The 15025-nt window shown below is 38.5% G+C and overlaps 1 protein-coding gene across 10 annotated transcripts in view; it reads right to left on the reverse strand.

Moving 5' to 3' along the window:
* The window catches only part of RPGR (retinitis pigmentosa GTPase regulator), a 77170-nt gene that overhangs the window by 44483 nt on the left and 17662 nt on the right, over positions 1 to 15025 (reverse strand). For 9 of the 10 annotated variants that reach the window (XM_025439965.3, XM_025439986.3, XM_025440006.3 and 6 more), the window contains exons 9-14: positions 13579 to 13703; positions 12363 to 12548; positions 11237 to 11405; positions 7009 to 7106; positions 6634 to 6699; positions 3393 to 4352 (exon numbers count right to left, since the gene is read on the reverse strand). In XM_025439965.3, coding sequence (XP_025295750.1) covers positions 3393 to 4352; positions 6634 to 6699; positions 7009 to 7106; positions 11237 to 11405; positions 12363 to 12548; positions 13579 to 13703 — 1604 coding nt within the window. The remainder of the gene's footprint in view (positions 1 to 3392; positions 4353 to 6633; positions 6700 to 7008; positions 7107 to 11236; positions 11406 to 12362; positions 12549 to 13578; positions 13704 to 15025) is intronic. The other variant, XM_035712250.2, reaches the window with a different exon arrangement.

Below are 15025 nucleotides of genomic sequence, written 5' to 3' on the forward strand. Positions count from 1 at the left end.
CAGAACACCATTTTCAAGTTGCCGGCCAGGAAGGCCTTCAGGGCAAAAAGAACGCCCACACCTTAACATGAATAACTTGAGTGTAAGAGTTTCTTTTCTCCCTGAAGGCTTTTCCTTGAGGAACTCCACTTCTATCATTCATCTCAGTTAATCTTTTTTTTTTTTCAGTTAATCATTTTAAATCAACTTTTTAAATAACCATGTGGGGCACTAGCATTAGTGGGACAGAACACACACTTTATCAAAATATCAATTCTACTCCACTGACAATGAATGTGGTAGAATTTGGTAGAACCCTGCAATGCCAAGTTAGCATCTTTGGTTAGTTAGGGGAAGTGATCAAAGATCCCCGCAGCTAAAACAAAATCTACAGTTGCTGCTAGGAGTTTCTTCTCTTTGTATTCTAGTCTCTTTCCCCATATTCTTTCTCGTGGAGAGTAGAATATGCAAAGGATCCGACTACCCAAAATTCACAGGAAGTTTACCATCGAGATCCTCCTTGATTAAAGTGGAAGAAATCCCTCATGCCTGAGATATGGAAGGGACTGGGCCAAGAAATCAGTTGAAAAGGGAGCTATGAATAAAGAACAATCAAATGATCTACCTGCATGATACATACTGAAAATTTTAAGGGAAGACTGAATTTATGCTAATAGAAATCTAGCCTCTTGAAAAATCAATACTTAATGTTAGTTTTTCTTTCCACAAACAATTACTGACAGTATATATTTACACTTTATTTTACTTGGAACATTCTAACAAGCAACGAACTGAGAATTACAGAATAGTCAATGAAGAACACACTGAGGGTACATAATAGACATTGGGAATGAAGATTCTGACAGTCCAGGTAAAGCTCAGAAGTTAAAGTTTAGAATACAGAATAACAGAAGACAAGAGACATGAAGGCTCAGCCTAAGTTTTTAGGAGTAAAGAACATATAATTTATAGAAAAGATTGATTTTAAAGTGACATTAAAGTTTTAAAAAACTTTCATGCAAATGACAAACACAATGGGCGAAAAACCACCTGTTAGAACAAAAGAATCTGAGAGTTAGAACAGACCTTAGTTCAATCATTCAATCCACTCCATCTTACACATGAGGAAAGTGAACCCCAGTGAGGTGCTCTGCCTGGCCAATAACTACTTACAAGTTTTACATACTTCCAGAATATATGTTTAGGTTCACCTCCATTTCATGAGATATACTGTCATTTGCCCAGACAGTAACTAAAAGATGTCACATTAAGATCTAAGCTTTGAATCCAGCTGTCACTTGGTAGATTGTTGCAAAAAGGACACATATAAGGTAAAAAAAAAAAAAAGCACTATTTTTTAAAAATATGAATTCTTCATTTTAGTTTTAGAATATCATCCATCTTACAAAATTATTCCTTATGGTAGGCAAACTGTCATCAGGGATTGAAATAAAGTCATAAGAAATGAGATGTTTTTATCTCCCTGAAGGATCTGTGCCGTCTTTAAAGGGACCAGTTCGCATATACAAACGCAACACTCTTATAATAGTATACTACAATCTCCTAAATCTGTCTTTAATGAGAAATATATAATGTTATTTATCTGCTATGACCCTTTGATATGTTCTAGTGACAGATTCATAATTTTGGGGGGAAATATACCAAAAATATTAGTTTAAGAGGCGCTAAATTTACCAGTGCCTTATGTTGTCTTTATCAGTTGTTACTATACCAAACATAAAGTAACCATGGCCTAAAAGCAATTTTAATAAAATGTATTTAGTGCCTATTATGTGTAAGATACTCTGTTTGGCTGGACCAAATCCAGTCAATTTTAAAGTTTGTTACTTCAATTCTAAATAATGTGGTAATACATTAGTCCAGAATTTTTTAGAACCCGGTGGCCCATTTTTTAAAAGTTGTTTTGACCGCATTGGCATTTTGAACCTCTGTGCCTCACGCTCTTTCCCCTTTCCCTCTGTGTTAGTAATAAACTTTTGGGGGTATGCCTTATCTTTGTTATATTTCACAGATCCTCTGATTTTGCTTGCTCTGTTGGACTCTCTTCCTTCACCCCGTCTTCCCTGTTTTTCACTCTCTTCATCTCCTGTCTCCTCATATTTCCCCTCTTCTTCAGTGTCCTTCTCTTCCCTCTCCCTCACTCCCCACTCTGCTTCCTCTCCCTCTTCCTCTCCTTCCTCCTCTCCTTCCTTGTCCCCTTCCCCTTCTGTTTCCTCCTCCTCCCCTACTTCCTCTTCCCTCTCACCTTCCCTTCCTCTCCCTTCCTCCTCCCCCTCTCCTTCCTCCTCTTCCCCCTCCTCCTCTCCTTCTTCTTCCTCCCCTTCTTCTTCTTCCTCTCCTTCGCCCTCTTCCTCCCCTACCTCCTCTTCCCCTTCTTCCCCCTCCCCTTCTTCCTGCCCTGCTTCCCCCTCTTCTTCCTCCTCCCCTTCCCCTGCTTCTCCTCCTTCTTCTTCCTCCTCTCTTTCATTTTCTCTTTCCTCCTCTTCTCCCTCTTCCTCCTCCCCTTCATATTCTCTTTTGTTTCCTTCCCCCTCTCCTTCTTCTTCCACTTCCCTTTCTTCTTCTTCTGCATCCTCTTCTTCTGCTTCTCCTTCCTCCACTTCCCCCTCTCCTTCCCCTTCTCCTTCTTCCACTTCCTCCTCTCCTTCCTCCTCCACTTCCCCTTCTCCTTCCTCCACTTCCCCCTTTCCTTCCCATTCTGCCTCTCCTTCCTCCCCTCCAGCCTCCTCTTTCTCCTCCCCTTCCTCTTCCCCCTCCTCCTCTTCCCCCTCCAATTCCCCCTCTCTTTCTTCCCCTTTTCCCTCTCCTTCCTCTAATTCCCCCTCCCCTTCCTCTTCCAATTCCCCCTCTCCTTCCTCCTCTACTTCTTCTGCTTCCTTCTCTTTCTCTGCTCCTTCCTCTTCCCCTTCCCCTTCTCTTTTCTTCCCTTCCCCCTCTCCTCCTTCCTCCTCTTCCCCCTCTCCTTCCTCCCCTCCTTGCTCTGCTTCTTCTTCTTTCTCCTCTGCTTCCTCCTCCTCTCCTTCTTCTTCCCCCTCTCCCTGTCCTTCCTCTTTCCATTCTCCTTCCTCCTTGCCTTCTTCCTCCTCTTCTTCCTCTTCCCGGTCTTCTTCCCCTCCTCTCCCCTCCCCTTCCTTCTCATCTCTTTGCTCTTCCCCTTCCTCTCCTTCTGTTCCTTTGTTTCTTTCTTCCCGATGGCCTTGTTCCCTCTCCCTTTGTTCCTGGGCCTCCTCCTCTTCTAGGTTTTTCTCTCCCTTAGCCAGGCCCTCCATTTCTCCTCCTCTCTTGTCTTCCTCCTCTTGCCCCTCCTCACTTTGCCTCTGTTCCACTCCTGAATCACCCTCCCGCTGGATTCCCTCACCTCCACCTCCTGCCTTTCCCTTGCCTTCACTCACCTCTGCTCTGTCTGTCAGGTCGTCTGACAGGATCTCTATTTCCTTCTCCTCTTTTCCTGCAGGCACCTCCACATTCTCATTTGCCTCTACCTCTTGCTCCTCTATTCCACTTCCTTCTGAATCCTCTGCTCCTTCCTGCTCCTCTGGAATCTCTGACAAGTGGTCACACTTAAAATCATATTTTGCCATGAATTTGGACAGTATGTGTTCGGTCTCTTCCTTGTGTCCTTGTTCGATAAATTTTCTGCTATACCACAAGTTTTGGTCAGTTTCCACTTCATCATCATCCTCTTTCTCTCCACTACTAAATTCTACTGACTCAGGCTGCTCGAAGCCATCAGTGGTACCTTGCTGACTTTCGCTTTCACCTTCCAAGTAACTGTCTGGCTCCTCTATAGATTCTCTTTCACTGTCAAAGATCACATCTTGTTTGTTCCTCCTACTGTCCTTAACAAAATCTTTACTTTCTTCATCCTCAATATTCATGTCTCTATTTGGTAAGTCGTCAAAGAACATATTAATATTTCTTAAATTCTCTTCACTTTGTCTCCTAGCCTGCAGACCTGCCATTTCCGCCAGCTCGTTTTCCTTCTCAGAGACTGTTTCTTCTGCTTCTGGATCCTTCTGACTTTGGCCTCCATCACTTTCCTTTGCTATCGCCTTAAAGTCAGGTGGATAGAGACCATGCTTACTTTCACAACTAAATATCTTTCTTTGCACACCCTCTGCGTGGGTGTCAGCCCGAGGCCCAGGCTGGCCTGAGTCATTACCTATGTCCTCATCTGAAAATGCTTCCATAGTCATAGCTGCTTGCGTCATGTATATTCCTTTTGCCAAAAGTTGTTTATATGCTTTCCCCTCTTTCACTGTTTTGGACATCTCTTCACTTGCACATCCTTTACTATCATCATTTCCAAAGTGAGCTGTATGCTGCTTCAGTTTCTCAATTGTTTCTTGTTTCTGTAAATTTTTGAAGTAATCGTCATACTACGATTAGTTAACAAAGGTAACTTATCTACTACAAAATACTGCCAAGATTTTACATTACACTAAGTTTCATTAGCAGAATAAAAATGTCCAGTCAGATCTGGCTTTCTCTGGAGATCACTTATGCCACTAAGTCTATGGTACATCTGATTTTGATGTGGCACCGTGTATCTGCATCTAACTTGCACATTCTTACTATTTGCTTTCATTTTTGCCACTACTTACACAGGACCATCAATATTTCTTCTCTATCCCTTTTCTTAATCTGAGTCAATTCTTAAATATATTTCCAGACTGATTTTGCAAAATAGTGTTAAAAAAAAGTACTCTTATCCTGCATGCAGCCCTGTGGGTTCAGTTTCATATTTTCCTACCTTCCCTATTATTTTAATTGTCAAATTTTGATTGGTCTTTTGAAATTCACAAAATTAAATATATTAAAATATGAAATTCTTAAATATTGGAAAAAATGAATAGCTTACTTCTAGAAGACAAATCTGAAAACTCCAATGAAATCTTTTTAGTGACATAACTAAACAATATGTTCCTTTTCAAAACAAATTTTTGACCCTCTTCCTTTTGTCTGTTGTATTATTTAATTATAATAACTTGGATACATGAAACTAACCACTATGTGGAAAAAATACTTAGGGTAAAATGTTAAGATTCTTATAAATTTTATGAAATTAAACATTGCGATTTGAATGATACATTAAGAATATGAAAATAATTTCCTGCTGGACAAAATAAGGTAAAAATCAAATTGTTGATCCAAATTCTACAAGCTAATGAATTAAAATACTTGATGAATTTGGGCTTCTGGAGAGTAAAACCTCACTAAATCAAATGTTATAAATTGTGGTGAGTGCTAGGCCTAGGAAGAGGTCATTTTTATGCTAAAAAATTTAAAACAGCACAAGTTAAAAATTAATAAATGGAAATACTATAATAAATCTTTTTTCATTCACCAAAAAAGGTCTGGTCAGGCTTCTACTTAAAAGGACTACACGAAGTATAAAATATAAGTCAGTTTACAAGGAAGTGCTTTCCTTCTGTTTGTTCTAGGTCCTAATCTTTAAAAAAATCACAATTCTTTCAAGTGCCCTAAAGAGAGACAGAGGCCCAGTTGTCAGAAATGATTTTTAAATGTATGTGTTTTTATTTCCCTAGCACAATCAAGTAGCACAAAACAGGGAGAGCCCTCAGTCTAAGAGAAGAGGAAGGAAAGAAGACACAGGAAAGACATCTGTTTGCAAGTATAGTAATCAATGAAGTCAGTCAACACTCACTGAGCTGCCACACTGTGTGAGGACAACAGCTCTCTCATATTCAAAAGGAATGCTGTTATTCACTATGCCTCTCAGTAACACAGAGGTTAAGACTAACAAAGACTAGCACTAAATTTTTATAATTCAGCAAGATCCTCTTGCATTTCAGTGACTTCGACTTAAAGGATTTTTAACTAAATAATGCAGCAAAAGCACTGGAAATGAAAATTAAATGTTGTCTATAAGCTTTCTTCCTTCAATTTACATTTCTCCAATTTACTTTTCTAATCGCCAAACCTCTCCTTCCTTTCACCTCACTGGTCTTTAAAGCCAGGAGAAGCAAAGAATTTAAGGACAGGCATTTATCTCTCCAGGGTTGTGAAAACCATCAATTACTTCTTCCTCTTGCTATTCATCTGTTATTCATTAAAAAGTCTCTATCACCCATGTATGGTTTCTGATTAATTTCCAAATGTTTAAATTTGTTTTCATGCTATCAATTCTGTGAGAGATTAAAACCCATTCCACACATTGGAAAAGAAATTATCAAATATTTTCACTAAAACCACCAAATTTTAGAGCTAGAAAAGATGTTAATATCATCTTTGAGGATAACATGGTAACTCAACCAAAGTCATATGCAACCCAAGTCCAAGAATCATTCTGATAAACAGTAGCCTCTTCCAATTACTTATGAACTGCCATAATTATCTTTTGCTTTGATGCTAAGAGAATGTGGCTACTGTGACTTGTTAGTGACACCAAACAGTAAATTTCAGCAATGAAATTCTGTCACTCTTGTTGCATCACAGGAAATATATAACAACAGAACAAATCCAAATTGAGGCTATCTACAATGGATTCCTCTTTTAAAATCTAAAGTAAGTGAATACTTATCTTTCATTGTGCTCCAGAAACCTTTCAAGAAAAAATAGAATTTAAACTGTTCTTACCCACCATAATGAAAATAATTCTCTATATTATACCTTTTGTTTATCAATTGGTGATAATTTTAGGGACTTGTCATTGGAATTCAGGCTCATCATATGTGTCTGCAATAAATAAAAAATATGTTCTAAAAAGAATAAAGACCATATATAAGATTATATATTTACACATTCTTATATATAAAATTAACACAAAATAGTTCAATCTACTCTCAACTGCATACTAAAGATATAAGGACCAAAATTAATTGTATTGTATGTAATCTATACCTCAACACAATAACAAACATATATAAAAATAACAAAATGAAACAAAAACCAAAAGCTTTTTTAACAAGTAACAGCACACACACGTGAATACACTATGAACTAAAATCCAAACATATCTATACAGATAAATGGGAAAATCATTACCATGTTTAAGACATCGGTAGTTTCTCCAAGGCTTTCTGAATCTGTTGCCGAAGAATTATCTGTTTCTTTCCCTTTGGCCATGTTATCTCGAAAATAATCTGATTAAAAGGGAAAAGAGAAAACCAGCTTTCTTTTTTTTTTTTATTTTATTTTTTTTTTTATTTTTTTTATTTTTTTTTTGAAAACCAGCTTTCAATGGAAAATTGAAAGACAACTGGGTAATAAATTATTCTGTAATATAAAGTACAGGTATAATTTTACTAAAGTCCCTTAACTTCATGTAAAGAGAATTGAATGGAATTCATTCATAGTGATAATAGGTTTTAAAGTCTCTTTCTGGAAGTTTAAAAACTTCGATGCTGATGAGATAGATAGCAGTTGCTTCATTCGTATGAACAGGCAAACACTATTCCTTTGGGAAAAAATACTACCCAGATATCCAGTGCTTTGACTGTCAGTCCCCAAAAAGGGCCCGAGTGATGTACATCCTCCTGACATGTGCACGTTTGTGTCATTCCCTTCCACATTTTACCAGGTTGATCTATATGGCCAACCAAACAAAGCAGCCACAATTGTGATGTTACTGCAGCTTATGTCTTGGTACCCCCACTTTGTCTTCCTTGAATCACTTCCTCTGGGAGAAGTCATGTGAGGACCATTCCTAGGGAGAAGTCCACATGCTGAAGAAGTAAAACCTCCTGCCAACAGCCACATGAGTGAGCACAGAAGAGCATCCCTCAGCCCCAGTGGAGCCTTCAGGTGACTACAGTCTCATCTGACAGCATGACTGCAAATGCATGAAACACTCTGAGCAGAAACCCTCTCAAGCTAGGCTGCTTCTGGATTCTTGAGCCCTCACAAATTCTGTGAGATGAGTTTTAAGGCCACTTGTTATGCAGAATCAGATAACTAGTACAAGAACTTATAGCCTAGGAGGGAATATAAAACATAGGATGTACTGGCATGAGAAATCACATCCAAGTGTTGGGAATCTTCTCAAGATCACTGGTATTCTCCATGATGCCAAATCCATGGGATGCTTCTTTAAGCTTTTTCCTTGACCTCTGAGCAGTACTTTGAATTCATGACCCTACTCTCTCGATTCCCCTCTTCTTACCCTACCAGCTGACAGGGCTGAGGAAAGCTTTGCTGGCTCTTTAAAATGTTAGACATTCTTAGGGCCAAATCCTGAGCTCTCTTCTCTTGCTACTCTGCTATCTAACAGGTGATTTCACCAAGTCCTATGGATTGTAAATACCAACAAATACCAATTCTGTGTTGTCAGGTTCCAAATGTATTTCTCTAGTTGAGACCTCTCTTCTGAACTTTAGGCTTGCACCTTCAACTGCTTGCTCCAGATTTCTGCTTAGATGTCTCCCAGGTATCTCAAGCTCGATTTTTTTCCCCTCAAGCCTGTCAACCATCCTCTTGCCTAGGAATCACCCTTGATTCTTCCATTTCCTTCACCTCTATGTGTAAATTCAGTTACTTCTTTGCCTAAAATGTACTTCCAATCTGCCCCCTTCTTTCTATCCACAGTAAACACTCCAGACCACACACCATCATTTCTTGCAAAAGGCTCCTAAGTATTCTACTTACTTTTAGTCTTTCCTCCCTAAAATCCATACAGAGGCAAAAGTGAGCATCTTAAAATGTAAGTTGTATTGGAGCACATCACTTCACTGATTAAAACCCTTTAATGACTTTCTATTGCACTTAAGAAAAACACTCAAATCAAATAGGCGTATCATAGCCTATAAAATCATGAATACATTTTCATTCTCCAACATCTTGTCTAGCCTTTTCCCCACACTCTAGCTCCAATGGTCTTTTTTCCTTTTCTTATAAACTTCCTCCAAACCTTTGCCTCTATTATTTTCTTTGCCTAGAATGCCATAACCTCTCTCTTCATGTGGCTGTCTTTCTTATCCTTTATGTTTTAGCTAAATATCACCTTCTCAGCAAGGTCTCCCCTGACCTTCCTCCCTCCACGCACTGAAGTCTGCAAATAATTTAGAAAAATTCATGTTATATCTTAGATACGACTTTCAAAATCCTTTAAAACAGTTTTAGCAAACAGTCACAAAAAGATAAGGAATTGCTTTTCCTTTGGATCTAGCTACAAAACTCTGTATATGTTCACATTCAAATCCCTTGAAGCAGGAAACAACTTCCCCCAAACCACAAACTTCTCATTTCCTTGTACACACTGTGTCAGACTCTACTTTTGCCATGTGCAGGCCTGAAGGGTGCCAGTGATGCTTATCTCAAAAGGAAGCATGCAAAAGTTGTGTGTGAAATTCAAGAAACTGGCTCATTATCAGGGGTGCCTGGGTGGCTCAGTCAAGCATCTGACTCTTGATTTTGGTTTGAGTCAAGATCTTGGGGTGGTGAGATCGAGCCCCCATCAGGCTCTGTGCTCAGTGTGGATTATGCTTGAGGTCCTCTCCCTCTACCCATTCCCCACTCACATTCTGTCTCTCTCTCTCAAATAAATAAATAAAATCCTTGAAAAAAAATATAGTTTAAGAAATCGGGTCATTATTAAGGTCCTAGTTGTAAATAATATTCTATTCCCATGGCCCACAGTTCTTGCTTTTCCTACCTCAACTTTTGTCTAGGCTCTTGATCCCAAAGATACTAAAAATTATCTGTGCCATGATTCTTAATTCCAGGTGTTCAAATTATCTTAATTCCAAGTCTAGTGCTTATTCTGATCTCTTGTTCCTGGCTTCCTGCCCTGCCCCTACTATCCAAGCAAATGCCCTGTAGTAACATATACACACTACTAAGATACATGAATGCCTATAAACAAAATTACTTAGAAGAGGTATATAATAGCCAAAGAGCTGGGATTACAATTTCAAAGATAAAATGTGTATCTAAAAGGCAGTGAGGTAAAAGTATCAATAATAACCATGACTATAACTATAAAGAGGTTCCTAAAAGTGCTAGGCTCAATGCTAAATATTTTATATACTTTAACTCATTTTAATCTCAATCATTCTCTTAAAGAAGTATTATTGGAATCCCTGGGTGGCACAGCAGTTTAGCGCCTGCCTTTGGCCCAGGGCGCGATCCTGGAGACCCGGGATCAAATCCCACGTCGGGCTCCCGGTGCATGGAGCCTGCTTCTCCCTCTGCCTATGTCTCTGCCTCTCTCTCTCTCTCTCTCTATCATAAATAAAAAAAATTAAAAAAAGAAGTATTATTAAACTCATTTCAAAGATAGGAAAACTGAGGGTTAGAGAAATTAAGTAACTTTCCCAAAGCAAGTCACATAGTTAATAAATGTCAGAGCTGTCATCTGGCCCCAGATCAATTTAACTCCATACCCCATGCTCTTATTTTTCTTTTTTTTTTAATTTTTTTATTTTTTATTTTTAAGGTATTTATTTATTTATTTTATTTATTTATTTATTTATTTATTTATGATAGTCACAGAGAGAGAGAGAGAGAGAGGCAGAGACACAGGCAGAGGGAGAAGCAGGCTCCATGCACCGGGAGCCCGATGTGGGATTCGATCCCAGGTCTCCAGGATCGCGCCCTGGGCCAAAGGCAGGCGCCAAACCGCTGCGCCATCCAGGGATCCCTCTTTCTTTTTTCTTGAGAGAGATAGAGCATGTACGTGAGTGGGCAATGGGTGAGGAGAGAAGGGGTAGGAGAGAGAATCTTAAGCAGGCTCTATGCTGGGTGGGGCTCGATTCCATGACCCTGAGATCATGACCTGAGCCAAAATCAAGAGTCAGACACTTAACCGACTGAGCCACTCAGGCATCCCCATGCCCCATGCTCTATACTGCCTAAATGCAAGACTTCACACAGGTCCAGAAGATCTGCATTCAAATTCGGCTCTCTTCATATAAGCTGAATAACTTTGGCCAGGTCACTCAGTCTCTTCAAGCCTTACGTACTTCTCATATCTATCAAAATGAAAAGTTTATAACTCCCACCTATTTCATGGAGTTGCTTCAGGGTTTAAAGGAGATCATGTAAGAGAAGGTATTACATATGTTATACATTGCTCCATAAAAATAGGCTGCTATTGTTACATGGGATTTTTTGGGTTACTGATGATGCTTTGTATTTGTAAGAGTTTCCCTGGACTGGAGCTCAAATGAGACGTCAGTCTCTAATGATGAAGAAAACAACTGTCGAAACACCTTAAGATAAACATGAAAACAAGAGGAATAAAAGGTACACTTTTCCTGTGAGCACACAGAGTTACCTGGTTCTGGCTGCGTGAGGCCCTCCTTTTCAGGTGTCATTTTCCCTGACCAATTACTTGCAGCCATATAGAAAGGAATTGGACTGGGGGAAAAGCAAACAGGTGGCATAGGAATCCCATCAATTGGAGGTAGTGTTCGTGTCATTTGAAAAGAATCAGGTGATTTCTCCTTTAAAATAAACAGGTCAAATAAACTTTTAGATGATGTTATATATTTAATATATAACAGTATATTATAACAGTAACTGCTCCCCAGTTGATAAAAATATTTAAGAGAGAGACTTCAAAGTTGCCCACTGTCCCACATTCATTTTTAAATAATCCCCAAGGATGCAAAAATGTTTTGTTCTGTTATCTCTGAATCTAAGTTGTTCTAAATTTTTAGTTAATTTAGAAGCCTGTTTTTCACATGATGGGGAAAAGCACAGGTATATTTTCTCTGCTTTCTCTAGGAAACAAAAAATTAGTCACAAGACCTAACCAACAACTACAAAATATCGATATTTTTCGGTCTTTCCATATATACTTTTCCAAAACAAAAAGCCAAACTTAACCTTTATACTTCAAAGGGAATATGCTTTGGAACTTAAAGTAACTTTTTTAAAAAAGGAATGTTTGACATTTTCTTTTTTTTAATATAAGTGTCATTGAAATAATAATTTTAAAGAATGAGAACCTCTAAATTTAAATGAGAAAGAACATTCCCTATCTCAAACTAAAGTCTTTATTTCTCTGTTTCCCACATTTCATTGTTTCTAGTGTATAACCTTCCACGGCCCATAAGGTGTAACTAAAAGATAAAAAGCAAAGTAAAAGTCAATCCATCTAGAGTTAAGAAAACAATTCAGCATTCAATATGAAGTGCCTAGATAGGCCTCTAAAAGGATGCTTTGTATCCTTGTGTCCATTCTGTTAAGTCAAGGTTATCCATGATCATTTTAATTTTCTCATTTGTGTGTTTAACAGCTTAACTCTGAATTTGCTTTAAGTTTGTAAGCCTGCAACTCTAACCATTTTATTTAGTAAATCTATCTTTAAAGACTCTTCTTTGATTAAAAAAGAAAATGAGTTTTATTTCCCATTTTCTTTGCAATGCAATGATATAGAACTGGCCACAACTCTATACCCTCTCTCTCCGCCGCACACGTGCTGATAGAGTTTGATGCAGTACAATTCCTGAGCTCAGATTGCTGAGGGACAGAGAAGTTGCTGCAGAGAAGCAAGATTTGTTTATTTCTTTTAACTCCATTTCTTCTGTCCCACCAAGTCGTGGAGTGGCAAAAACTAGTGTGTGACATCCACCACAAGACACCTGCAGCATAAAACCACAGATTAATTGACACTGGTTTCAAACACAAATGGATTTTTAACTATTTTCAGCTACAAATCATTTTCTTAATGGTAGACTTCCTAGGTAGTCTGCCTGCAACCCCCCAACATACCCACAACACACAAATTATAATATGTATTCTTTAAACACTACAATTAAAAATTAGAACAAGTGTAACATACCATTTTACTTCCAACTTATTTGGCATATTATGTTTCTCCTCACAAGTTAGAAAATGTTATTTTAATTTGGGAGTAATATTAACACCTTGAAAAATTTACCCAGAGAAGTTCTACTTGGAAAAAAGTGATCCAAGAATAAATTAGTCTCTTGGGATAATTATGTCTCCAAACATGAACACTTTTAAAGTTCAATGCTTAAAAGTTCTTAGAGGGAAATGTAAGTGTGCACAATGGTGGTATAATGAAAAATGAAACCAACATTCAAAGGATTTTGAGAAATAATTGATTTTCAACAAAATGCCTAAAAAAACCATTGTATAGTATTTGCAATACATAGATTTTTAGGCAATTTTATAGTGTTCTACACAATGGTTATAAGAATAGCATACTCTGAAACTTTCCTTCATAATATTGTAAAATTATTATGATGATTAATTCAAATAAGTCTCAGTAATATCTAATTCAACAAATATTTAGAATTGATTGTCAGACACTCTGCTGGCTGCTGGAGGAGACAACCAAGCTTCCAGGCATGGTACAAGTTCTGGCTCTCAAGAGACACAGGAAACAAAGCAGGAGGTCAAAGTTAGGGTGAAAAGGACAATGCTCAAAGAAGGAGAACTAGGAAAGGAACAGATCTTCTGAGTGGCCTGATGTCTGACATTTGGCTTTTAGGAAATGGGTATATTGATTAGATATAGCCATGATATTCTTTCATACAAACATAAAAGTACTTATTTTCTATGAAATACTGAAAGAAAAAAATGAAATACTGAAAGACTCAAATATAGGAATATGAAAATGTAAACAGGGAAATGTGATGCCCTTACCAATTGAACTATAAACCTCAAAAAATTAGAGCACAGAGTGGGAATGAACTGATTGGTAGAATTCTCCAGTCCAAGTCCTAATTTTCCATGTCGACCATCTCCAAAAGTATACATGAGACCCATATCTAAAGTGCAAGAAGAAAGAATTATAAAAAGCCTTACTTGTATGGATCTATTTGTAAATAGACACATATATTTACTTACACTGCAATTATAATTTCTCCCTCCAATGCTGCACTGAATTTACTCTGATCCATTGATATCTCCACACTCTCTTTGGTCTCTGTGGTTCTACACATAACATTATGCAACAGATACCCTGAGAATAAATCACTAAGCTGTTGGTGGTTTGTGAACTGGAAGCCCGGTCGTGTGAGGCACTGTGTAGGACAGCAGCAACCCAGCATGAACTATCTCTTTATATATGCTGTCTTCTCAAGGAGAAGATTTTTGTATTGACCCCCCCATGCTCCAAAACAATCTATTTTTTCCCTCACATCATTGATTACACCAGGGTTTCTCAACCTTGGCACTATTGACATTTGGTGCCAGATAATTCTCGGTTGTGTAGGCAAGGCAAGGGGGCCAGGGAAGGAAAGGGGGCAGAAGAGGGTGATTTCCCTCTAGTCTAGGGATTAGAGAAGGCTTTCAAACTGAAACCTGAAGGATGATCAGGGTTTTAGCTGTAAGAAAGGAACACATATGAAGGCTCTGAATCAAGAGAAAACATAACACAGTCAAGAAACTGAAAGGCAACAAATGTGTCTGGAGCACAGAGGGGACAGTGGTATGAGATGAATCTGAAGAGGTAGGAAGGAACCATATCACAGAGGACCCTGTCAATTCATATTAAGAATTTCTGAACTCTCAAGGGCAATAAATTGAATAAATGTTTTTTTTAAGATTTTATTTATTTGAGAGGGAGAGGGAGAGAACACAAGCAGGGGGAGAGGAAGAGGGAGAAAGAAAGGAAGAAGCAGACTCTCTGCTGAAGACTCTCTGCTGAGCAGGGAGCCTGATGCAGGGTTCGATCCCATGACCTGAGCCAAAGGCAGATGCTTAACTGACTGAGCCACCCAGGTGCCCCTGAATGAATGGTTTTAAGCCAGGAAATGATAAGATCACATCTGGGAACTTCTAGTTTAAAAAGGCAAAGTAATCTTGTACTAAGAAAATCCAAGAGAACTAAAGGAAAAATGATGGGGAATGATAACATAATTCAGTAATGTGTCAAGTTCAAAAATTAATACAGAGGGACCCCTAGGTGGTGCAGTCAGTTAAGCGTCTGACTCTTGGTTTCAGCTCAGGTGGTGATCTCAGGGTCGTGAGACTGAGCCCCACATTGGGCTCCGTGCTCAGCACTGAGTCTGCTTCAGATTTTCTCTCCCTCTTCTTCAGCCCCCTTCCTTGTGTGCTCTATCTCTCTTGCTTTCCCTCTCTTTCGAAT

The sequence above is a fragment of the Canis lupus genome, chromosome X, assembly GCF_003254725.2.
Source record: "Canis lupus dingo isolate Sandy chromosome X, ASM325472v2, whole genome shotgun sequence".
NCBI lineage: Eukaryota > Metazoa > Chordata > Mammalia > Carnivora > Canidae > Canis > Canis lupus.